Source organism: Lissotriton vulgaris, chromosome 6 (assembly GCF_964263255.1).
Source record: "Lissotriton vulgaris chromosome 6, aLisVul1.2, whole genome shotgun sequence".
Taxonomy (NCBI): Eukaryota; Metazoa; Chordata; class Amphibia; order Caudata; family Salamandridae; genus Lissotriton; species Lissotriton vulgaris.
This window is the reverse complement of record NC_141694.1, coordinates 679,093,626-679,120,180: the sequence shown is the minus strand read 5'-3', so window position 1 is coordinate 679,120,180 and position 26,555 is coordinate 679,093,626. Positions and strand designations below refer to the sequence as shown.

Here is a 26,555-nt window from a genome sequence, read left to right as displayed (position 1 = left end):
AAAACAAGAGCTCTGAAGGCAGAAAGTCAGGGGAAACCACACCAAAAAACCAAGTCTAACATGGTATCTTTGTTTCTTTTTGTATGGCTATCTAATGCGAGTAGGTGCATTAATTCCAGTTCTATACACTACCTACCAAGCTCCTCCTCACTTACGGTAAACAAAATCATAATACATCTTTTGCCCTGAAAATCTATGAAATAGTGGTGCCCTCACTGCATAGTATTTAACCTTCAAATCCAATCTCAACACACATACATTATTTGTGAACACAGAAAGGGAGCTCTCTGTTATTACTTGTTGGACCTGATACCCCAGACTTGAAAACATGTCTCAAGCTTGCCACTGAAGCCTGTAGCGCAGTTTTAAACTGCTATATTGACCTAGCAGATGAAACCTTTTACCAGCCTCCAACCTTCATTTATAATATATATAGGTCCCCACAAGGTAAGCCCTAAAGGGTGAAAGTGCATGATATTTCAAAAGAAGGACATGTGTACTTACGTTTTGCAGGCACTGACAGTGAAACAAAAACTCCTAAAGTTTTTGTTTCCTCTAGCAAGGCTTTCTCTCCCATAGACTAAAGCCAGGTATCTTATTACACTTAGTAAGTGATAACTTCAGTTTGGGAACAGATAAAGAAATACTTCTTCCACTCATTTAAATTAGTATTTAAAATCTGTTTTAATCAGAATTTAAGTCACTATTTCGAAAATAGTACCTTTCTTCCAGTGCCCCTGGTCACATGACTATTAATAGCCCTCCTGTGGTGAGATGTGTATTCTTTCCAGACTGGGGGCCAAAAGGACCATGAGTGTGTGGCAGAGTGTTCCTCTCTTGAGCAGGATGGCCTGGGCTGTTGTACACAGCCCTTATTGTGTAGCCTGAGGGCTTTCTGGAGCTGCCTGCCCTTTCATTAAGAAATGTAGCACTCACCTGGACCTGTCTGCTATTTGTCCCCATAGACAGTTTGAGATCAAGCCCAGTAAAAGGGGAAATACTGACCAATAACATTTAGAGGTAGACAAAGCAACCCTCCCTCCCCCATGCACACAGGCTGTCACTGGGGATATTTTTGCCACCCTCAGAACCTCTCAGGAGAACACTCCTGGACCTCTCAAAGATTCAGAAGAAGGACTGCACTGCTGTCTGAAGAAGGAAGACTTGAGCTGCTGGCCCTATACGCAGGATCCAAAGAAGTGATTCAAAGTGTCAGTTGGCTGACCTGCTCTTTGTGCTACTGCGACGCAACAAGCTTCCAGAGGCCTCTTCTGCTTCCTTGTTAACCTGACCAAAATCAACCAGACCAGGACCCCTCTGCTGACCTCTGTGAGAGTGAGTCCTGAAGACTGCATCTGATCCAACACAGCAAGATTCAGACCGATGCAGGTTCTTGCAAAGTGGCATCTCGCACCTCCCAATTAAGCATGAGCGAATTTTGCGGATCTCGCGTTCGCGAATTTTGCGGATTTGCGGATTCGCAATCCGCAAAATCCGCGAATTCCCGCGAATTTGCGGATTTTTTTTTTTTTGTGTTCGCCCGTGTTTCTGCCAGTTCGCGAGGGTTTTTACAATTTCGCAATTTGCGAACTTACCTGTCGGGTCGCAAGTTTTGCGAACTTGTTGTTTCTACGTGTCCAGCCTGTTTGGGACACTCTTCTTCATCACTGCCACTCTCTGTCACCACTGCCACTCTCTGACTACTCATGCCACCCTCTGGCCCACCCATGCCACCCTCTGTTTCATCACCACACCCTCTGGTTGTCCAGTGTACATTATTTTCGGCAAAGCAAAGCACACCTTCCCTGCCTCAAGTGACCTGAATTAATTTGGGGCTGATTAATGTGTCACAGAATATTTTTTTAGCTGGCACCTGCTTCCTTAGTGCGCCCTGATTAGTGATCTTTTGCACTTGCTAAGTGCTTTCATTGTTGCAAAATTAGTTACAACACCTGCCCTGCCCCAACTGACAATAATGAATTAGGGGCTGATTAATGGATTTTAACTTCCAGCCTGGCTCCTGCTTGTCTCCCTTAGCTGTAATTCAGGACCTTTGTGGCATATGTGTAACTATTCTGAGGTTCAGAGCAGGGTCACATAATAGTTTCAACTGGCAACTGAACTCTGGAGGGGCCCCTCAGGAAGCACTACAGGAAATGGCTACTAATGATGAGCCTGAACTTTTGAACCTGGTAAGTAGTTACTTTCAGTTTTGCTAAGATCGTATTTCTGCAATTTTGCACTTATTCGCGGGGCGCGAACTCACGCGAACAGTGCGAGCAGTGCGAGCAAAATCCGCTGCTCGCGGATTTGCGGATTTTGCGGGAGATTCGCGAATCTCGCGGATTGCGAATTTCCCGAAAATCCGCAAAATCCGCGAGCGGAACGGATTTTCCGCCCATGCCTACTCCCAATCCTAACTTCACTGGATCCAATGAAGAGCAGCACAGACCAATGCCGTGCCACGTGTTGAAGCACCTCTCAGCTCCTCATTGATGGCTTTCACCAGAAGCGATATAGTGTGGTGCAGACTAGTGCAGCACATTGCTACGCAGCACCTTGCACCTCCTATCAGTTGCTTCACTGAAACTGACAAAACATGGCACAGACCGAATTAGGACATCGCATTGCAGCATCACATATCTCCTATTTATTGTATCCCTGGATCCAACATAGCACAACACAGAGCCTTACATCGCACACTGCCTAACCCCTGCACAAAAGGTATAAATACCAGCGGGCTGCATCTGGTACCGTACCCAACATGTGATCTATTACGGTCAGCTTGAACTTTGACTTAGTCACAATTGTGGCACGACCAGGCACGTGCAATAGGTACTTCATGCCCTTTTTGATCCTTTTTTCCCTTGAAACATAAAAACCATAAGAACTCATAACTCCAGTTCTATTGATTTTTTTTAATCATTGGGGTGTCATATTATTTATTAAAATTATCTGTTTTTTTTAATTGGTTTAGGATTATCCTTGTGCTGTGTTTCACTTTATTACTGATTGATCGCTGCATACATTCTTAACACATTGCCTCTAAGTTAAGCCTGATAGCTTTTGTGGCAAACTACTAGAGGTTTGTTTTGTGACTTTTGAGTTTCCCACTGACAATGATTGTTTTTATTACTTGAGTAGGGCTCACACATGTCTCAACTAATAACCCAATTTCTTACTTCACTATTGAAGGGAAACATAATCAGCCATGTGTGTAGTTTTTTCCAGATCTCATATTGTGATATTTGACCACTAAGTAAGTAGAGGTAACTGTAGCCAAAGGTATGTGCTTAGCCAGGAAAGGTGTATTGAGTTACAACCATAGTGCGTAATTCAACCACCCTATTCTTCAGGTTTACTGTTCCTACTGCCCTAAACCAAATATCGATCCCAAATATATGGAGGTTGGCCACAGTGGGTGCATGTTTCACAAGAATATGTAGGTGCAGCTTTCCTATGTTATCCCTGTGATACCATTTTCTTTAAAGGAAATGTTTTAAAAACTCCAGTTGCAGTACTCTGAAACAAAGAAAAAACGCAGATACTTTTGGACTTCATTAATTTGACAGCTGACCCTTACTGAAAAAATGAAAAGCAAATATGTTGGATTACTGAGGTCTAATGTAAGCAAACCTAACATATAGGTCTGAGACCTTTGGCAGTCGAAATTATGAACTTCACCAAATCAAAACTCAAGTGAGAGAGCCAGTTTGTTTGCAGTGGCGAAAAGAGCTGGATGGCAAGATCTGAGGTAGGAGCCCATGAAGATCACTAAACCACTGTAATGTCCCAATGATTACAGCTCTAAGGCACATCAACAACCCTCATTATTCATCATGCCGATGTTCATAGCACTTTGTGTGGGCAATGGCAAAATTAACATGCCCATGTCTACTCAGAAATTAACTACACAAATAAGAAACTACACAAAAAGACTGCTGATAAGCAGGTCCACACAAGCAGAGCACAGTGCACAACAGATAACAACAAAATGATAACCTTGAAGTAACACCACAAAACACCTACAGCACCACTCATTAAAGGACAATCTGCCAGAATGTCAAGATAATATCACCCTTGAATCTGCCATGTACAACTGCAAGAAGCAGTTTGAGAAACACAAAGCCTCTTAAAATTGTGAACTTCCAGCTCTGACATTAATTACACAAGCCAGTAGCTAACCCAGATATATTGGGACCCTACTGCCTGAACAATGTCTCCACTATTTTTCTGTCAATCCCATAGGCTTCAGGAACTTAGAAGATCATCAAGACTGTCAGCGGGGACACTACTATGGACACCAGTTCAAGAAACAGTGACCACCAAAAGATTGCACCATAAAGGCCATCAGAATTAGTTAGTTAGCAGTCACAATGGACAAAATGTTTTTTCTTGAACAGTAAATACAGCCTCATGTGAAGCTTAAATTCAGACCAAAAGCACAGTGCTCTGTAAAGATATAAGGAGTGTTAACTACCAGCTGTCTTGCTCTGAACACAGTTACATGTTGCCACAACTCAATCTAGTGCAGAGATGGATTACGCACACAGCCACTGAGACTTTACAAGAAATGTCTTGCAGGATTATGCAACTGTAATTGAAAAAGTACAAATTTGCAGAGGTCCATTTGGCCGACCCAGACTACGAAATCTGCATTTCTGATCTCAATTGAGGGATGGTAGGCCAGAAGTTAAAGGGTGTGCACCTGGCTTCTTAGTACAGGTCATTCTGTATCCCAGAACAAGGCACTCACAATAGGAACTTAAGAGGTATTTTCCATTAGTTATGCCACCATGGGATAGCAGTCCTTGGCAGTGCATTCCTGCATGACTATGGCTGCCCAGAATGCACTCCTGTGTGTCCTTATGGGTCTGATGACATATTGTCTGTACTTGTGCTGGTGCTAAAGAGAAATGTCTACAACACATACATGCTCTATTCTTTTGTTCACACACATATCCTTTAGCAATATGAAGAGCTCACATTACCTTGTGCCTCTAAACACTATTGCAATAAGGGGGGGGGGACTAAGGTACGCTCATATTACCATTACTCTTTCACACAACTTACCACTGGGCATGACAGCCTCACAAAGTGGTGCCAGCCTTGATGGGACCCTACAGTATTCTACCTGTATACATTAGCTCTGTTTTGTCCACTTTCTTGCATGGTAATTATGTCGCAATATTTGTGCTTGCATCTCTGATGTAGAGATGTGTTTATCTCTATGGATTGTATCTCATTCCATCAGCAACATTTATCTCAGACAAGGCTCTAAAGTAAATTCTGCAATTATTGGAACTTGCCATTTTCTACCAACTACTTTTGGTCTTTGCAGCCCAGTCCTTCCTGCCTTGTATCTCAGAGATAGCAATCTTTTTCCAGATGTAGCATCTTTTCTTCCACGCATATACGGCCACATGCATCAAAGTTAGCATTTGCGATTTCTTAATTGCGAAAATTAAGGAATCGCAATTAAGAAATCGCAAATTGCTATGCATCAAAAAATCGCATTTTCATTTGCGATTTCTACAAATTCCTTACTTGCGATTCCCAATTTGAGAATCGCAATTAAGGAATCCCCTCCCATTGATTCCTGTGGGCCAAAAGGCCCATAGGAATGAATGGGAAGGCATTCACAAATTGCGATTAGCATTTTGTGAATCGCAATATGTGAATGCATTTTCAAGGGTGCAGAGGGTGGGTCCAAAGGACCCCCCCTGCACCCCTGAAATGTAACTTTAAGTGCAAGTTTCACACACACATGTCCTAAAGACATGTGTGTGTGTAACATGAAAATTTCAAAAATGCATTTTTGTGCATTTTTGAAAGTTTTCGCAAATTAGCATGAAGGTCAACTTCATGCTAATTTACCCCTTCCTATTTGCGAATTCGCAAATTAAAAATGTTCATGCATTGCATTCAAGAAATCTCAAATTGTGATTTCTTAAATGCAATCGCAATTTTAGAAATCGCAACATGGTTGCGATTCCTAAAATTGCGAAAAGCATGATGTATCCCAAATTTGAGAATTGCATTTGCAAACAGCCGAAAATTGCGATTTGCACCGTTTGCGAATGCAATTCTCAATGATGCATGTGGGCAATAGTGTACTTTTTTTGCTATGAACTGATGTACCTACATGGCCATTTTTGAATGATCACCCACATTTTTTGGACTGATGCTGTAGTTTTTTGTCTTTGTGCGCTGGTACTATGCTACAAGTGACACCTATGCAAAAACAACAGTTGATGGACAGAATGCAGAACAATGTCATACATTCACCCCAGTACAGAGATCTGGGCCTAAATCCATCGTCAAGTCACACCTAAGCAGGCCTTAAATGCTCATCAGGCAGAGTGCATGATATTTATAAGTAGGACATGTAAAAGTTCAATTTTAAACATGTCTTTACAACGACAATGCCCTAAAAGCTAGCAGGGTTAGCTGTTCCATAGGAAAGCTTAGGGATAAATTATTAAAGTTATTCCCACCTATGAACTAGATACAAACTTAATTTGTGGTCTTTTAAAAATATTTATTACAAATCCAATTCATTGGTACAGTAGGATTTGTATGTTCCAGGTAGTTTTGAAGAAGGCCTCAAGAAGACCATTTGCATGAGCTTCAAACTGTCACCCAGGAACTGAATCGCTCCATGATGAGGTGTGAATTGGCTCCCAGAGCTGAGACAAGGGCTTTGGTGTGGGGAGGTGTCCTGTATCATTGACAGGATTACCATCTAGGCAGTGTTGAGGAACTTACTTATCTTCAAATGGGCTTGCCCTGCCATAGGCAGATGTAGCTCACACCTGGGCCTGCACCCTCTAGTGTCCTCCTAGCCAGCCGTGTGCCAGTTCCAGTGTTAAAAGAACAGCCCCCAGAACCAGTTTTGAGTGATCACATGGGAGGGATTGCTCATTTCCCTGACCACACCTCTAGAGTGGACAAAGGAGTCCTGCACAGGTGAAAAAAAGGTTCTGCCATGTTGAATTTATGTAGTGGGCTGACCTCTGGGATTTGTTGCCTTGGAACACACATAAACAGCTGCAAAAGTGTTTAGATTTACCCTTTGAAACTTTTCCCTATGGGTTATAGAGGGGACAGTAGACGCCCCCATCCACAGGCTAATGCCTACCATGAGTGTGGTATCCCTGGTCACCCTCTTAAGATCACCGCTAGACCTGTGGAAGACATATGAAGGACTGAATCTGCTGTTGAGACCTGTGAGGAGTGGACATGCTCCCATTTATACTGAGGACAATGAAGTGTCTCCAAGGGTCAGTTGGATGTCCTTCTGTTAAACTACAGGGACAGAAACCCTGCAAGAAGCCTCCTTTCCTTGAGGAGCCTGGCTGTCAAATTTCTACTGGATCTACACTAGAACCTGCTAGTGGTTTCTGTTGGCGTAAGTCCTAACCCCCAAGTGCTGTTCCTGCAGTGCACGAATCCCTGGGTGGTGTCAGAGTGTACTCCTCCTGTCCAAACCTAAAAAGCTGGGCCTTAAAATCAGTTTGGTATCTTTTTGTCTGTAGAACTGTTAGTGGACCTGGACCAATGTGTCAGCAGCAAATCTAATTCAGTGCGTCCGATGCCAACCACTATCTGACGGTGATTACCTTTTTCGGTTACAGCATGCAGCCTTGCCCAACTGTGGAAACCCGACTTCCAGGAAACAGTCTAAGTCCAAAGGAATAAATCTTCACCAGGTCAGATGCCAAGCAACATCCGATCAATGTTGATGGTTTCCTGGGCGCATACTCCGGACTTGTCTCTCTCTGAGCTTTTCCCACCTTCGTCAATGATTTCACTGAGATCTCATCCTTCATCAACCCATTGCAGAAGAGCCCATCCTTCGAAACGAGTCTGCAGCCTTGCCTGCTTAGGACTCTACCTTCTTAAAAAAACTTCTGAGTAGGAAAGTAACTCTTTGACTGGTACCAACCTGGCCCCTGTAGCAGACTCACACTCCACCGCAGTCAACCCCAAACCTTACCCTTGTCCCAGTCTAGTGTGATCAATTGCCTGCATATGATGCTTTGTGCTTTATTACACGATTTTTATTTTACATTTTTAAAAAGTCATATGTAAAGCCTATGAAAACCTGTAAGATATGGTAGTATTGGATGCTCCCTCATCACATTCAGCAGGGGGCACTATAATTTAGCAATATGCCACTGGATAACCAGTCAACTGATGTTTGCAACGCCGATTTTGGGAGTAATTTTGCCTTAACACAACAAAATGTGTCCAATTAAATTCGTCATATTCTATAAAGTGTTGTTTGCATTTTGTGCTACATTTGTGTCATTACTTCACAGTGCATGGAGCATGACCAAATAAAAAAATGCCGCCAGGAAACCTCTAAACAATATGTGTCCAGTGGCACTATGTAATAATGTTAATTCTCTGTAATATCCGCCAAACTCCTACTTTTTAGAGAGACCTCTTTAATTCTATCTTTAGATTTAATTATGTTTCCCGTAATTGCAGAGCATAGCAGTAAACCCTTTAAGGAAAATAGTGTTGTGAAACTGGCTTTACTTACGTTAAAAGCCTGGTTTCCAAACAGCGCGTTTGCCTTCCATTAGAAGTCATGGACACAATGGCATTACTGATAATAACAGTGTTAATAATTACGGAGCGCAGTACCCTTTCTGAATCTGCAGGCTGCAGCGCCTTTCCTTCCTCGCTCTTTCGTGTACAAAGGCCCAGCAATTCAGGTTCAACAGCCATTTTCCTCTTTGTATTTCAATTTCTGGATGATGAAGGGTTAGCGGGCTTTGGCTGAAGACCAGATGGCAATTTTTTTAATTTTTTTTTTTTTAAACGTGTGTTTAACACTGGGTTGGGAAGAGGCAAAGGCTGCCTTATTTCCAATTTGTATTTGGTGAATTGTGTTGCTCTGAAAGCTTCTATTTGTGTGCAGCAGCAAACGGTCTTGCATTGACAAAAATTTCAGAGGCAAGCTTTTTTTCTTTAATTCAAGAGGATCAAACAATAATAGGCTGTTCACTGCACAATGAATTGAACAGAATAGCAGTAAGGACAAGGCCAGTGCCAGGACGAGAAATAAACTAATATGTAAAAAATATATATATATATATATTTAAATAGATATAAAATGTATACGTGTGTGTGTGAGAGTATATATATATATATATATATATATATATATATATATATACAGTAACAATTTCGACGAACAGTGGGGCATATTATCAAGGGGGTTTATCTCTGCTTTTTTGGCTTTAAAAGCCAAGAAAGCGGAGATAAAATTATCTCCCTATTACCTAGCTGTCGCTAACACCAGTTAGCAACAGCTAGTAGGAGCGGCCCCACTTTGCATGTCAGTGATATTTATCACTAATGACATGCAAAGTGGGCATGCCAAGATGTGGCCCCACTTTGCATGTCAGTGATATTTATCACTAATGACATGCAAAGTGGGCGTGCCAAGATGTTAGCGACTGAAAACAGTCGCTAACATCGCTATCTCCTATTACCAACTTTTGGAGATTTTCGCGCTAAGCGCGAATATCTCCAAAAGCTAACACCTGCCCTGAGCAGTTCTTAGCCATGTTATCCAATGGGAGGTGGATAACATGGCTAAGAGCATTAGCTCGGTAATGCATGAATATCGCTGACTTTTCAGCGATATTCATGCATTGCGGCAATTTTTATCGCATTTGCGATAAACCTTGGTAATACCAAGGTTTATTTGCGGTAAAAATCGCCGCATCTCAGCGGTAAATTTTTGTCTCTAACCAAGCAATAACGATAATTATCGCTATTGCTTGGTAATATGCCCCAGTGTTTGTTTGTTCGTTTGATAATTATTTAGAAAAGTCTGCGAAAACGTACTACTGTGCATTGAAAAATGGCCGCTTGACTATCTTTATCTAATTCTGAATTGACTGCCTCTTGTTCCACATTAGCGTTTTACATTGTAAAGAAGCCATTTTGGGTTCCACGAATGTACCGGCGTCTTCCACAGGGCAACGTAAACACGTTTGTTTTCAGTGTATTCTTCTGATACAAATACATGGTTGAATGCACCTTCGTTCAACCACATGCATGGGGGGCCTGTAGGGGGGCATTGTGCACTGTGGTAGAGTAAAACGAGATGGAAAAAAAGAGTCCTGATTGTCAAAGGTTTCAGAACGGAGAAGAAGAATCCAGTAGGGTCCCCTATGTCGCACTTCAGTGACAGAGACAGTACTCTATCCAAAAGAAGACTGTGCGCTTTGACGCAGGAAATGATAGACTTGATGCCTGCATCAACACCATCAGTAATACTCCATGAAAGAAATTTAACTGCCAACCGATGCTATCATCAAACAGAAGAAAAAGCAGGATGCTGGCTATTCTTAATGTGATCTGGTTCCTACCAAACATTTATATCTATCTCTAAGTATTTAGCTCAAATATATGAGGCATACAAAATTCAATATTAGACCACGTGCCACATTTACCACAGTAGAATGTTATTTGAATATTAGAGTGCTCAGATTTTTATTTCCCGAAACTATTAGGCACAGCAAACCAAACCAAAACTATGCATAATGGTTTATGCCATACTGAATAAAGTATTTGCACACTCAACAGCATACTTTAGCCGATGATAGCAGTTTAAATAATCACAATGGCTTGAATGAATCCAACTTTGATTACAGGGAATCAGAGATGCCATACATTAAGATTTCCTTTAAAAAAACAATAAAAGGTCTAACCAGACCTTCTTCTTCCTCCACATACCTTGCAGGGGGGCTCCTCAAGTTACCATCAATTGAAGCAATCAACTTCCCAAATAATGTTAAACAGTCACTATTTGCAATGCGTAATAACGTATACAACATATATATTAGGAATCTCTTTACACCTTTGCCTTGCATTCTTACTTGTCAATGGGACAGTCGAAAAATTGATCCCTGCAGGAAACCCCTTTTTGACAAACATTTTACAATGTACATGGTTTTTAAGAGGTTTATTCTGGTATCCCCAGCTAAACGCTGATAAATACCTGGCCAAGAAGAGTCGTGCCTCTCATGGATGTTGTAGCTTGTGTCTGTTGTGTATTTTTTGTTATGGCACATGTACTGGTATGTCTACATCTTCTTGCCGGCAAGGTGCATCAAATGGATGACTTTTTTGTATACAGTGGTGCCAACAGCTATCATGGAAGTCCTTTCTACGTGTATATTCTGCATTGTTTCAGGGGGAGGTTTGCAAGCAATGCCTCCACTTCTTTGACTGTATCTGTGGCAATCAATATTTCATAATCAATGAATATGATACATCCCAGTCATCTGCAGAAACTCTTGGAAGACAGCTACTGGTTCAGTATCATAGCGCGTAGCACATATATCTTTCTTCATGCAAATCTTTTTTCCAGTGGCCTCTTCTTCTGGTGTTTGTTTGAAATAGGTGTGCCATTGAGAGAAAAAAGCTCCCCGTCCAGACCATTCCTCTTTAAAGGAGCATTTTGGTAGGGGCTGGTGAGGCATGCTTTTATGGTGACAACATGTGTACGAACGCAGCTGTACATGGGCCTCAAGCTTAATTAGTGAAGGTTGTGATGGTGGAGTCGTAGGGATGTATTCTCCCTAAATGTGTTTTGCCTCCCTTTGCGACCTCCATGCTGGTTTACAATGCTTGTTGTATCTTCAATTGTGTTTTATGCGGGTTCTTGCCAGAGTAAGTACTTTGTTTGGCAGGTCTAGCTGTCTGTTCCTTTATACATTTTGAATCACGTAGGGGAGATTGTGCTCTGGTGTGTTTGTATAGTTAGTGTGGTTACACAAACCAGATAATTCTTGCATTTTTGGGTCTTTGTTTGAGTGCGCGATAGCTGTTTTCCTTTACCATTGTGGGCGTGTTCATGCAAATATGATTAGCCTCATAGCACTTAAGATGCAATTAATCTTGGTGAAGAACACTCATAAGAGTTAACAGTTGTCCAGGGGTGAGGTATTTTTGGGAAGAAGTGACAAGGATTACATCAACCCTGGTCGATAGTGTGGTTCCACCCACCCCAGAATTTTGTCTGTTAGGATCCAACCCAGAGCCAAAGGTGCTACGTATTGCCACAGGTTTCTTGACCTGTCGTTCATGTTGTGAAAGTGCCAGATCAGGATGATGTGCAAATCACTGGTTGTAACTGACATGATGCTCTGGCATCATACATACTCTGCTGCAGTGGGCGAAAGCCGAGGTGGCGGCGATGAAGGGGGACCAACAGAGAGGATGGGCTGGACTTGATCTCACAATATGGGACATGTACATGCATACATTGGAGGTGAAGAGCTTGGAGACAAAGGATTTCACTAGGCCCCGTAGTTGAGAAAGTGCACAGACATATATACACGACCTATACGAGAGATGGAGTGGGATGGGTCACGTGAGGTGAAAATGAGCAAAGCGACCACCTGGGAACTTGGTTTGTTAAATTTGAAATATCAAATGGGATTGAGCAGACTTTAACTCTCTGCATGTGGACTGGATATATATGTTGTTGAAGGGTACTGTGATCTGCTATTGTACTGTTGTAAATGAGTTGGTGGTCTTATGGGGGGCGGGTTGTGGGAGCTCTGATACTGCTATAGCTATGTTGTTGCTTATAACACTAATAAAGAAATGCAAAAAAAGAGTTAGCAGTAAGTAGTGATCAAAAGGCAAAGGACAAATGGTAAAATGAAGCTTCATTTCTAGTTCACCTTGTATGTGGTTCATAACGTGTTTTTGCATAGCAGCGAATACAGGAGTCCCTCTTTCTGACTATACTTCTTCACTAACCAGTTTTAATATCCTATAGAGTTATTTTACAGTTTAAGTTTACTTTATATGCCCTCTCAAATTATTGTGTATGCAGGAGTAATACTACAGGTGCAATTGTATAATTACAAACAGTATACAGAAGGAAAAGTGGTGATTTTTCCCTGCTAAACTGTTTTTTCATGACAAACGCTTAGTTGTACTTACAAAATGACTTAGTCAACCCACAACTCATGTGCATCTTTTCAGGGTTACTCTCACTGACAATGTTATCTAAGTTTCGGTCCTGTCGAAGACAGGGATAAATTCCCTTCCAGGATGGAATTAGTGGTGGAACACCTTTAAAATCATATTGATAACAGGGAGTGGGTTTCTCCCTAGGAAACAATATTTCACAAATAGCACGTCCAAATTCACTTTTGCTACCTTTTGCCCATGTGTAAATCTGCACCACGTATATCTAAATGTTTATGCTTCTGAGCATCCAGGAATTCTTTGAATATTCAATAAACGGAGTAAATCTTCTCCAAACACAGGTAAACTTACAGGAATAGACGTACAAATTATCTAGATGAAACAGGCATGATAATTTTCAGAGCATTATTAAAGAACTAGGATTTGGAATATTTTTTTGAGAATATTTAACCGTAGACTTCACTGTATTAAAGGTATAAGATAGGCCTAAAGTGACTCCGGAAATCAGACTTCAGTTAGAACTAGGTGTTAGCAACTTGATTTAATAAATATGTACATATATAAATGCAACTATTTCGTATAAACTGAGTCTGTTGTGACTGTCAGGTAAATATTTTCTTTTTGCTTTTGTCTCCTATGTAGCATGTGAACAGCTCTCTCTTGGGGTGGCAGCCATCTTTGGACCATCTCACAGCTCGTCTGCGAATGCAGTGCAATCGATTTGCAATGCTCTCGGTGTGCCTCACATCCAGACGCGCTGGAAACACCAGGTCTCTGACAACAGGGACTCATTCTTTGTCAGCCTTTACCCGGACTTCTCCTCCCTCAGCCGTGCCATTCTTGACCTGGTGCAGTTCTTCAAATGGAAAACTGTTACAATTGCCTATGATGACAGTACTGGTAAGGTTATGCAACATTTTATAAGTTTATAAGCAGTCTTTTATAATTGTCATGCCATGTTTACAGGTGTAACACACTGACAAATTGCCCCTGATTTTTAGGTCGACCCTAGCAGCAGCGCGCATGTGCTGCTCGCTCTGGGAGGCATGCTGTATTAGGGTATCCACTAGCAGCCCCGCCCACTCTCCACCCATATTTGTCATTGGCTTTAAGTCACTGTCCTTCTTAAATAGTGGCTTCTTATTCGTAAAATGGGCTTGTTAGTCCTGCCTTGATACCACCTTGTTTCCATTTGTTGCAGCCCATAGCGTCTGGATCTTTTACTTGGCTCGTTACATGGCCTGCTTTATCTAGGGAGTGAGCACTATTTCTGTTATAGGCACTGAGGGGGACAATGGCGGCATACTTCTTTGGGAATTTGTATAATGAGCACTGTGCCCGCTTCAGGGATACTGCAAGCATTTAAAATTGTAATTTTATTTATCTTTCATGTTAAGCGCAGCGTCCACTTCTGGGACACCGCGCTCAGTTTAAAAACATTTTTCAAACTCTCATTGTGAGTTCAGTGCCAGCTGCAGGGACACCTCGCTATGTTTTTTTTTTTTTTTTACTTTAACCCCTTACGTGCTCCCATTGGTCTTTGGCCGTCGCGAGCACTACCTCGCTGGTGCTGCGAACGGCCAACGGCCGACGCGGCCCCGCCAACTCCTTGGAACGCCCTCACTGCGGTGAAATAATCGGCACGGTAAACGGGTTAAAACTGAGTGTGGCGCCGCTTCAGGGACACCGCAATCGGTTTCATTCATTTTTTTTACTTTAACACTATGCGCGGCACCTGCTTCAAGGACAACGCGCTCAGTGTTAAAGTTAAGAAAAAAAAAGAAACCAAGCGTTGTTATGCGAGTTTAAGCTATTGGCATTGTCATTTCAATGCCAATAGCTTAAACTGGCATACATGCGAGACGTATAGCATTGCAAATGCTTGTTTTGGATTGTAAAAGGCCAAACTTGATAGCATATCTCCCATAATTTATTGCCTTCAAAAACTCCTCTTCCTCGTGGCAATAAAAATTAGAGATTTTTCTCAGGGAAAAAAGGGACCAGTGTGGAATATAGCTCACAATTGCTATCTTTTACCAGATTTTAGCAAGTGGCAAAACCGATTCCCATTTGGTTGCCTAAACAGAGGCAAATGGATGGCTACATACATTTAACCGTGCTTTAGGGGAAATCCCAAACCCTTGCAAGTAGGGTGCACACAGATAAGCCAAAGTTCCCTTAAACTATTTTTGCCTTACCGTTACCAGCCTGGGGCAAGCTAGAGAATATGAACATTCATTACGCAATATATAAGAGATTAAATAACGCAGGACACAAACCATGTTCAATAATAGTTGAAATGTATCAGCTAAGAATCACAAAAATCTTAAGAAAAAATTGAATGAAGATTTAAGAGCTGTTGTTGATATGTCAGTGGGCCCAATCGTCATCATAAGAGCTAATGAGACTCAATGTGAGTCCAAATGACAAGTCCTAATTCAGAAAAAGGTGGTAGTGATTAATTCTCCAAAATCCAGCGCCAACAAAATTCCCATAGCTAAGGAGCTTCCCGGAGAGGCTGATAATAATGTAAGAAATTTCCAGTGAGTGATAATACTGAAGAGTAGTTTCCACTGAAGGACTCACTATCAGCGTGAATACTGCAGGCATATTGCTGCATGGTGATAGTTATTCTATTGTGGAGAATTTACCTGGTGTTTTCAAAGGATTAGAAAGTTGTATCTTTCCATGACAGGTGCTGCAGCTGTGCCGAATTCATATCAGAACATTCACAAAGGCTTCAAATTGTTTTATAGGTAGTAGTACTTGGAAGATTTGGTGTAATGAATTTGGATCACACAAATGAGGTGCAATAGCATGATGAGGAGCCCCACCATGTAGAAATCTTGAGGTAGATTTTCTTACAAGAGAGCCCAAACACAACATTTGCCCAGTCTGTGGCAATATCCTACATTATTCTGCACAGTCAAGGCACTGTATTTGAAAAGTCTGGCTCTGTGGTTTTAGGTGCTACCTTAGCATTCAGTCTTGCTCCATCTTGTTTCCTGGACTAAACAGCTACCATCACATCAGACGTCTTGGCACTTGGGCCTCCAAAGTAGGCCTTACCTCTGTGGGAGAGGTTTCATCAGCAAGTTGGCTCCCCCGGCTTCAAAATCTTTGTTCAGTAAAGAAGGAAAATGGTGTAATTGATGACATTCGTTTATGGTTAGCGAAATGGTGGTTGCATTTTCTGCAAAACTGCTGCAAAGATTTTGTGCAGATCCTGATTTCTTAATAAAGAATTGTCATAATCTTTCTGGTGCAACCTTTAAGTCTCTAGAAAACCAATCCTAGCTTTCGCTATGCTATAGCAAGAAACATTTTTCAATCATGTTACATTTTCAAAATTGTGAAAAATGTCTTAGCTCACAGACCACATTTCAGGGAAATTCAGAATAAAGGCCAATGTTTCAGTTCCTGTGAGACGTATTGTTTCTCTGTACTTTTAGATCAAAGACATAATTACCTGCCAGTGGGAGAAAAGTGTGGGGAGGAGAGACGCACTGTTTTGTTCTTTTGTTCCCTCATGAACAATTATCGGTACATTTTGATTTGATCACACTAAATGATTCTTTATTGGTGTGGCATACATTCATGATTGAAGAAAGGCCAATGTACATGTAGATTTATTTTATTCAATTTATTTATTTATAAAGTTTAATATAGTGCGAACAAGATCCCATAAGGATATCAGAGCACTCTACATTAGGAAGGAATGGAAGGTTAATATTGCAAGATCAATATCATGTAGGAGTAAAAGCAAGAATGATCGCAAATTACAAGACAAATGCAACATGGAGGGTTATAATAAATAATTGTCCACGGGTAGCGAAGGGGTGCATAGTATGTGGTAAAGAAGAGTAGTAGTAAATGATGGTACCATGGTAGTAGGAACAATGTCATCGTGCAGGAGAGCCTAGCCCACTTACGGTACAAATGTATTCATAACGAATCTTTTGACTTCCAGTTTGAACACCGTTGTTGAGGAGATTCTGCGTACTTCCGGTGGTAGAGAGTTCCATGTCTTTGGGGCAGCACCAGAGAAGGCTCGGTGACAAGTTCTCTTTTTGCTAAGGATGAGTGGTTTCAAGAGGAAAGTAGTGGCGCTTCTTGAGGCTCTTATACCGCAAGATAGTTAAAGTTTGTGGCCAGGTACCTGGGAGTATTGAAGTGGATGGCTCTGGGCATCATAACAGCACTTTTTAACTGAATTCATGCTTTGTAGGGGAGCCAATTAAGAGATTTTAGGACTGGGATATGTGCTCATTGCGTTTGGTGCCAGTAACCAGTCTAGCAGCAGCATTCAGTGATTCCCTTGGTGGAGCCAGGGTGTATTTGGGAAGGCCACATAGGGTAGGGCTGCAGTAATCTAGCCTCGGCAGGAAAAGCGCTTGGACCACCCGCTTGAACTCAATAAGTTGAAGGAAAGGTTTGATATTTTTGAGTGTCCTCATCAAGTGGTTTGCTCCCTTACATATATTTCTGATATGATTTTTCATATTCAGGTGCTTGTCCATGGTAACTCCGAGAAATTTGGCTGTGTCTATAATGAGAGGAGTCCAGTTGAAAACAGTGAGGTGACTCATCCAAAGGTCTAGCTTGGGGATGTGGTTTGGTGGGGAGATGAGAAGGAATTCCGTTTTTGAGGTGTTGAGCAGGAGATGGTTCTCAGTTAACCAGTTTTGAGTAGACATTAGGGTAGTGTTAAGTGAGATGATGTTTTCCGGGGATGCGATTTTCAAATAGAGTTGCGTGTCGTCAGCATACATATGGAACAGAATACCTGTGGAGTTTAGTGAGCTAGCTAATGATTCCCAAAAAAGGTTGAAGAGGATAGGAGATAAGGCAGATCCTTGGGGGACCATCATGAGTACTGGAGAGGGCTGGGAGAGAAAGTGATTTGCCCTGACTCTTTGGGATATGTGGTGGAGGAAGGATGAGAACCATTGTAGCACCTGATTAGAAAAACCCATCCTGTTTTGCAGAATGGATAGGAGGTTGTGCCCCTTCCGAAAGCCGGATTGATGCTGATCTAGGAGCTGGTCATTCTGTATGTGAGCACAGAGTTGTGATTGAACGTATTTTTCAAGGAGTTTCGCTAGGGTGGGGATGTTGGAGATAGGTCGCAAAATATTGAGCTCAGCTTTGTCAGCGTTCGTTTTTTTTAGTATAGGTGATACCTGACCTGTTTTTAGGCAGTCGGGAAAAGTGCCTTGTGATAGAGAAGCATTTACAATCCTTGTCCAGGTGGGGATGAGTGCATTCTTGATTTCTTTGAAGATTGGACCGATTCTTGCCTTTAAGTAAAATATCGATGGAAATAGATCTCACTGATAAAACTTCAGATTCAGGAGTATTACGTCAACATCTATATTTCTTCAAAATGGGGTTGATGAGTGTGTTAACATGGAGACTCTAAAATATGCTTAATTCCTTTTTACAAACTAGATATCAAGATATCTGTGTGTAGTTGATTAGTTCGACATTGTGTCCTTCACCTTTTCAATATTATACAGCTTTATCTAACAGAGTCAAAGTTAAGATTGCACATCTTCCCTAATGATCTTGATATTGGGTACTTTATCTTAGGTCATCTTTGGGTGCCAATGCGCTTTGACATTCCTTGGTAGATTGGTGAAGCAATCATGTCCTAATTCAAAGGAGGTAAGGTTTTAGCTTGTAAAGGTAACTTGATCATTGCTCCCCGCCACACCTGCACACAGAGAATACATATACAGATCCAGTCAGTTATTGCTTAGAAAGTTATAACCTTTAAATAAACATCTTAAAATGTTAGTAAAGTAAAATAACAGCAGACGGCATACAAATGGTAAAAATCTCAATCAACTCTCCAAATGTCAGTAATAGAGTCAAGAAATTCACTTTATGTTTAGGGTGCTAGCATGTGATTTGAACGATTACGTTTTTTGTATTATGGTTCAAGTCCTTGTAATTCCTCTAATTGAATAACATGAACACACGTTACCCTATCAGAGTTCAGCACCATGCACTAACCCAGACCTGTCCATAGTGCTGAAGTTTTTAAACGTGTAAACCGTGATCTCAATGGAAGTGTGTGCTATGGTAGTCAAAAGTCGTAGGGGGCAGCATCTGATGCTACTTCCATGGTACTCACTACTAAGCTTCTCCATCTCTCCAAGAACTCAACCAAGGTCAAATAGTATAAAATTAAAATGGGAAAGATGCCTGAATATCCGATATTCAAATTCAACCATTTAAATAAATCCAAATTTCTTTCATGCCCCATTTTTCTCTAGGATCTGCTTATGCCTCCTGAGTGGTATCATAGACTTCAGGAATTGATCATGTGGGTCATACCAGTCACAGGTGAAAAATAATACAGCCACAGGGAACTAGAGAATCCTGCTGTCCTTCATCCAGGGCTAGGCAATTCTAAAACAATGATTACTTATTCAAAACTACATATCATAGTAAACATTATTGTAGCTTCAGAACTGTAAGTAGTTGTCATGGGGGCACATTTACAACTAAAGTGGCGGAGCGTGGCATTAAGCCCTGAAGGCTAATGCCATGCTCCGTCACTTTGAAAATGCAGGGCTTCACCATGTTTACAACAATACGGTGCAGTCCTGGGTTTCCCCCTGCACTGACGCTACATTTAGCTGCCTAGCGCCCAACGCAGGCACCCTTCCACCATAGTGTAAGGGTGCCTGTGTTGTGGGGAATGGTTGTTTATGTGCAAGAAGGTGTCCCTTGTGCACATAAACAATCATAAATGGTGATTTGTAACTTCTATGTGAGCTGCTTGTGCAGCATACATAGAAGTTGCAACTCGTCATTTTTACAATTATTGTTTATGTGGAGGAAGAAACACCTTCCTGCACAAAATCAAACATACATGGCATTTTGCTGTTTATATGTGTCCTGCACAATGCAGCACACCTAGAAACAGCAAAAACGAGGAGAAATAAAACATTTCTCCTCGTTTCACCTGTTTAAGACCAGGTTTTCCCTGGTCATAATTTTGGCATAGCTCCATATTTACACTGCCCTTGTAAATAGGGAGCAGTGTCAAATTCAAAGGGTGTTGCAGTGGAAAACTCACTGCAACACCCATTGCCCACCCCTTTTACGCTAAGTATAGCATAAAAGGCTGCCTTATTCAGGCGTTGTTAAGTGGCTTAACGCCTCCTTGTGAATAAGGTGAAGCCCATATCGCCACAGGAATGTTAATACAAGTGATGTTTCTGTGGCGATAGGGGCTTGTAAATATGCCCCATGGTTTCATGGGGAGTCCCAGTAAATGATGAAAAAGGATAAGACTAGTTCCAAGCACAACAATTTTCCAATTCTAGACTAAAGTGTCCAAAAGTTACATATAGCCCTTACAGTCCTTTCAAATGAGATTTTCATTCAGCAAAGACCCATGCTGCCTACTTCTGCACAGCCTAACAGATGCAAGAGGATCCCTTTGTGTGGGATGGAAACACTCATCTGACACCCGCACCAAGGCATGATGGTAGTTTCCTATATACTTCTGGACTCAGGTACAAGCTTATTCATAACTTAGGCAGTCAGGCAGGAACACACTGCAATTCAGTGGGTATTGCTTGGCTTGTGTTGGGGGCCCCAACTATTCCCATCAAAATATATATTAGTGCGGTTTCTCCACTCACAAGTTCCAGGAGTTGCTTGTGCATGGCACTAATATGCTTGTATGACAGAAAAAACGCAAGGAAATAATCTGCATGCCTTTGCCATGCATTTTTATGGCACGCATATGTTTTTGCAACGTATGCTGTTACCATGCATTGTTTTATATATATTTATATATTTATTATATCTTTTCCTGAACAGCTTAATTGACACTCTTTTGGCTGTGAAGGATATAGACTCAACAAGGTTAGCAAATAGGAAAATTCCAGCTTTAATGTTTGCTGACGACACGCAGCTCCTGTCTAAATCATCTATGGTGATGCAGCGTGTTTTGGATGAGTTCACTGCATTTTGTAGGAAAAGGAATTTGGTGATTAACATAAAAAAAACAAATATATGGCCTTCCACGCTAAAAATATTAATTGTCCACACCCCCGAATGGAAGGCAGGCCGCTAGAGAGAGTATCCATTTTTGACTATTTGGGCATTACATTGAATGCCAAAATGGACTGGAGGACCCAAATAACGAAAGCCAATTTGAAATTAACCCAATCAACGGGAGCTATTCTTAAAGCTCAAAGAAATTGTTCACAAAAAGTGATTGCCCCCCCTGCTGAAATCTATAAAACCAAAGTAAGGGGTGCACCCCTTTACGGTGCCGAACTTTAGGGTCATTGTCCATCTCACTCCTTATTGGCGAATGAGAATACATTTATTAGGCAACTATTGGGTCTCCCAAAAAGCAGAATAAAGGGAATTTAGATTATATTTTGAGGGAATTTAAGGCCTATGAACAAATAGGAGGTTACAAAATAAATCCAAAGAAAACTGAAGTTCTCGCACTAAATACTAAACTCAGACTCTTTCCATTTTGCCTCCGCGCTCAGGCTGCCAGCCGAGACCAGATAAGATACCTAGGTATTTTTGTGACCTGCGAATATAATCAGTTGTATTCTCTCAACTATTGGAGAATGATTAATAAAATTAAGAATCTGTTTGCTCATTGGCTTTTACTTCCCCTCACTCTGATTGGCAGGGTATCCTTGATTAAGATGTCGATCCTTCCCCTACTAATATTCTTGTTTTGCAATTTTCCTATTATATTGAATTGTATTTTTTTCAGAGACATGGAAACTATGTTTAGAAGGTTTGTTTGGGGTGGGAAAGCACCAAGGGTAAAGCTGTCCGTAATCCAACTTCCAACTGAACAGGGGGGACTTGCTCTGCCACATGTTAAAAGTATTATGATGCGGTCTTTATTGATATAATGGCAGGCCTGATAGGACTAAAAAACATTCGTGACTGCTTCTTCTTAGAAAAAATGCTACAGGAGGTTGACTCTCAAGTCCAGGTATTTTTAAAAACTGAAAAGCTCCCAAAAAGCACACGATATAAGACTCTGAAAGATTACTTACTCAGAGCGCAGTCCTTTTTCAAGAAAAACCTTGGCTCCTCTGCCTCTAAGCTTTTGAGCTTACGAGAGTGTACTTGTTTAGGCCTGCAAATCAGAAACAGCCAAATAATAAATTGGGAGAATTTGAGATTTAAGGAGATAAGGCATTTTATCATCCATAATAGCATTATCACATGGCAAGAAGTATTGGCTAGAATATGTAATTCTGATAGACCCATGTTTCTTGAATGTTTACAAATTGTTCACTTTCTAAGGAAAGATATAGGCGGCTTACTAGACTCAACGAATGAGATGGTAATACTTTTGTACGAGTCTAAAATCAGCAGGATAGGGAACTGGTACAAGAAGCTTCATTACGAGGGGCAAGCCACTATGATAGATTGTCATCTAGTCAAAATAGACACCCTTACACAATGTAATTTTACACATAAAGACTGGGAAACTTTAAGCGTGTTGGGCTATAAATCGTTGCGTGCTGCCAATTTTAAGAGAATGGCTTTCTTGTCCTGCTGGTTGGCGTATTGGACTCCGGAGGCACCTGGGAAAAGGTTCCCTGAGGTAGTGAATAAGTGCTTCAGATGCCAAGCTGAGAGCCAGGGTGGTTGGCTTCATATTGTTTTCACTTGTCCCCAGCTTACATCTTTTTGGGAAGCCATTTTCGCAGATTTAGAGGTGGCTCTGGGTGGTAAAAAACTTCTTCCCACGCCAGAGTGGCCCTATTTGGGATTAGTAAGGACAGAGGGTTCCTTAAAAATGCTGAGGAAACATTTGTATTTATTTCTTGTGTCATTGCTCGCTCCCTAATTCTCCAAAATTGGAAAACTAAGGAAGTTCCATCACATCTGAAATGGCTTAATAAAATGAGGAGGTAAAGTAGTTTTGAAAAAGCTTTTTCTATGAGGGTGGGTGCAGTCAGGAGATTTGAAAATAATTGGAAATACCTGGAGACTCTTGAGGTTACGAGGGGGTTTAACTAAATAAGCTACATATCTCAGATTAATGTTGATATTAAGTTAAAATATACGCTAGCAGTCTTAAGTTTTTGGACAGGTTCAATTGATAAGCTATTAAACTTTCTTTGTCGTGTTTTGCACTATTTTAAAATTCGAATGCACTGGCACTTTTTGTCTTCGTTTAGAATGTACTGTAATTGCATTTGCACTTTAGGATTGAACTTGCGTATTTTTCACATTGCTTGTAAATTGATAATGTATTTATACTCTACAACTTGACTGCTAACGGACTAAATTCAGCTGAAGAGCTTCCCCTCGTCTCTGTTTTTAATATGAAGAAGCTTTTTTACGTTTTTTGTATTTCATTTCTTTGCTTAAAATTCCATTGTCTGTATTGTACTTTACCTGTGCTCTGCTCAATAAACAATCATTATAAAAAAAAATTTAAAAAAAGGTCTCCCGAAAAGTACGCCCCTGACCCCCCTCAGGATGGCCCTAGGGATTGGCCCCATCTCAGAGTTAATCGCCTCCCGCCCTCTCCTATTCTGGCGCCGCATCTGGAGCACGCCAGAGTTAATTAACTACATGGAGGAATTGAGGTATGTCATGTGTAAATTGGGGGCTATCAACCCACCATGGCTACCCTATGTTAAGAGTCTTTGCTTTGCACTGGGGTGTGGCAATTTGTGGTTAAAGCCGGAAGAGACCTGTTCCAGCATCTCAAAAAAAACTCTAGCTTTAGCCTTTAAAGATTTCAAGATGGCACAATTAGTCCAAAGCTCGATCTCATGCTCCTTGACATCGAGGTTTCTCGATGTGAAGCAGCAATATAAACTTGAAACGACCTTGGACAGTATCCAGCCATTATGGCAAAAAAACAATTCTCACAGTTCAGGTATGGCACACTCCTGCTGCGGGCATTTACAAACAAATGAAAGGGTGTAGTAAAATTAGATTGCCCTGGCTGCTCTGCTTTGGAAGAAACAAAATGCCATGTAACGCTTTTCTGTCCTGCATATCATAGGTCGAGATCAAAGTGGGTCCTTCAACTATGTAGAAACTTAAGGCCTCATTTATGAGGCCCCTTGCGCCATCGGAAATTCACTTTTCATGAAGTTCCGTGGCGCAGAAGCCAGCGTGGTATTTATAAGGCAGCAGTACGCCAGTTTTTGAGGCGTACTGCTGCCTGATAAATATCAGTCCCTTTAACGCAGTGTACTGCGTTAAAGGGGCATGCAATGGGTGTTGCTGGGGGCGTTCCCAGCAACATCCATGACCTTTTGACACTGCCCCAGATTTACGAGAAATCGTAACTCTGAAGCAGTGCCAAAAGCTTACGCCTCCCCAGGGGAGGCGTAAGGAAGGCGCAACAGGGAGAAATGTCTTTATTTCTCCTCGTATTTCCTTTTTCTATGTGTGCTGCATTCTACAGCACACATAGAAAGAGGAAAAGCCTCTTGTGATTATTTTTGTACAGAAAGGTTTCCCTTCCTGTACAAAAATAATCTTCCCCGCAACGCAGGCACCCTTGCACCATTGTGCAAGGGTGCCTGCGCTGGCGCAGGCAGCCCATTGTGCCCCGGCGGAGGGGAAAAGGACAGGAATGCGCCTTATCTGATAGATACGGCGCATTTCTGCCCTTTTCTTTTGCCGTAGGGAAGCGCAGCAGGAAGGCCTGCTGCGCTGCCCTACGGCAAAAAGTCATAAATGAGGCCCTTAGGGTTTAGAAACCACATCGAGGTTTTTAGGCTACTTAAAGTTGAAACAACACCATTATTCATAGTTGCCACCTCGAAATTCCTCTTTGCAATGTGGTACATGCGTAGACGAATTCTGAAGGGGGAAGAACTGGACAATAGATGATGTTGTCCCTTATACTTTATTCCTACTGCCACTTGTTGCTATATGTTAATCTCCAGAAAATCTGATAATAGTAATTATGTTTGCTTTGGTTACGCAGGAACGTAACTTTTATTGTTTATTATTCTAAAATATTTTTTTTAATAAGAAGTTTATCTAATTCGGAAAATGTTTTGATAGTTAATTAACTACATGGAGGAATTGAGATATGTCATGTGTAAATTTGGGGCTATCAACCTACCACGGCTGTCCTATTTTAAGAGTCTTTGCTTTGCACTGGAGTTTGGCAATTTGTGGTTAAAGCCGGAAGAGACTTGTTCCAGCATCTCAAAAAAACTCTAGCTTTAGCCTTTAAAGATTTCAAGATGGCACAATTAGTCCAAAGCTCGATCTCATGCTCCTTGACATCGAGGTTTCTCGATGTGAAGCAGCAATATAAACTTGAAACGACCTTGGACAGTATCCAGCCATTATGGCAAAAAAACAATTCTCACAGTTCAGGTATGGCACACTCCTGCTGCGGGCATTTACAAACAAATGAAAGGGTGTAGTAAAATTAGATTGCCCTGGCTGCTCTGCTTCGGAAGAAACAGAATGCCATGTAATGCTTTTCTGTCCTGCATATTATAGGTCGAGATCAAAGTGGGTCCTTCAACTATGTAGAAATTTAGGGTTTAGAAACCACATCGAGGTTTTTAGGCTACTTAAAGTTGAAACGACACCATTATTTGTAGTTGCCACCTCGAAATTCCTCTTTTTGAATGTGGTGCATGTGTAGACGAATTCTGAAGGGGGAAGATCTGGACAATAGATGATGTTGTACCTTATACTTCACTCCTACTGTCACTTGCTGCTATATGTTAATCTACAGAAAATCTGATGATATTAATTATGTTTACTTTGGTTATGCAGGAACGTAACTTTTAATGTTTATTATTCTAAATTATTTTTTTAATAAGAAGTTTATCTAATTCTGAAAATGTTTTGATATTTTTTTTACTTGTCTTACAGATCCCAATTAAGTGACTCTGGTTTTTCTGACAACCTGCATGCTATCATCTAGGGGGACAGGCGCCCATTCTAGGTCTGCCAAAGCTGAGCTAAAGATTTATAATATTTTGTTGACAAAAGAATGGTCGCTCCAAATTCCCACACTAAATAGTTCTTTTAATTGTAATATTTTAATTTGTTGGATGTAAAATGGATATTGCTTTTATGGCTGTAAAGCCAAAATAAAGTATTTTTGACTGACTGACTGACATATATATAAAAACATTGTTTGTGAAGGGAGACACCCCACACCCCTGAACTTACCTTAAATGCATGGTAAAGGCATACGTCATAAAGCATAAGGCTTCTAAAATCATGCGTGGTGAAAAATGTGTGGTGTAAAGGTACAACGTGATAAAAACTCCATAGTAAAGAGTGTTTCTCCACTAATATGTGTTCTGTACCTAAGCCAGATGTGACTAAAACAACTGCTTATCTGGTGGTGCTTTCAGCTGAACGAAAACAACTATCACGGCTCCCTTTCTGCACTTTTTTCAATTGCTGTCTAGTCAGGAACTTATGTGGAGTCACATAGGAAAGAAGCAAGATGGCAAGCATTGCAGTGAATAGAGACAAAGCTGGTCAGGTCATAACTTTGGAGGTAACAAGCACCCACCATTGCAAGCACGCGACCCTTTTCAAAATGTCACATGTATGAAACATGC

General features: G+C 41.2%; 1 protein-coding gene across 1 annotated transcript in view; it reads left to right on the top strand.

Moving 5' to 3' along the window:
• The window catches only part of GRIK2 (glutamate ionotropic receptor kainate type subunit 2), a 1,496,154-nt gene that overhangs the window by 330,618 nt on the left and 1,138,981 nt on the right, over positions 1-26,555 (top strand). The window contains exon 3 of the mRNA XM_086926667.1: positions 13,615-13,872. Coding sequence (XP_086782793.1) covers positions 13,615-13,872 — 258 coding nt within the window. The remainder of the gene's footprint in view (positions 1-13,614; positions 13,873-26,555) is intronic.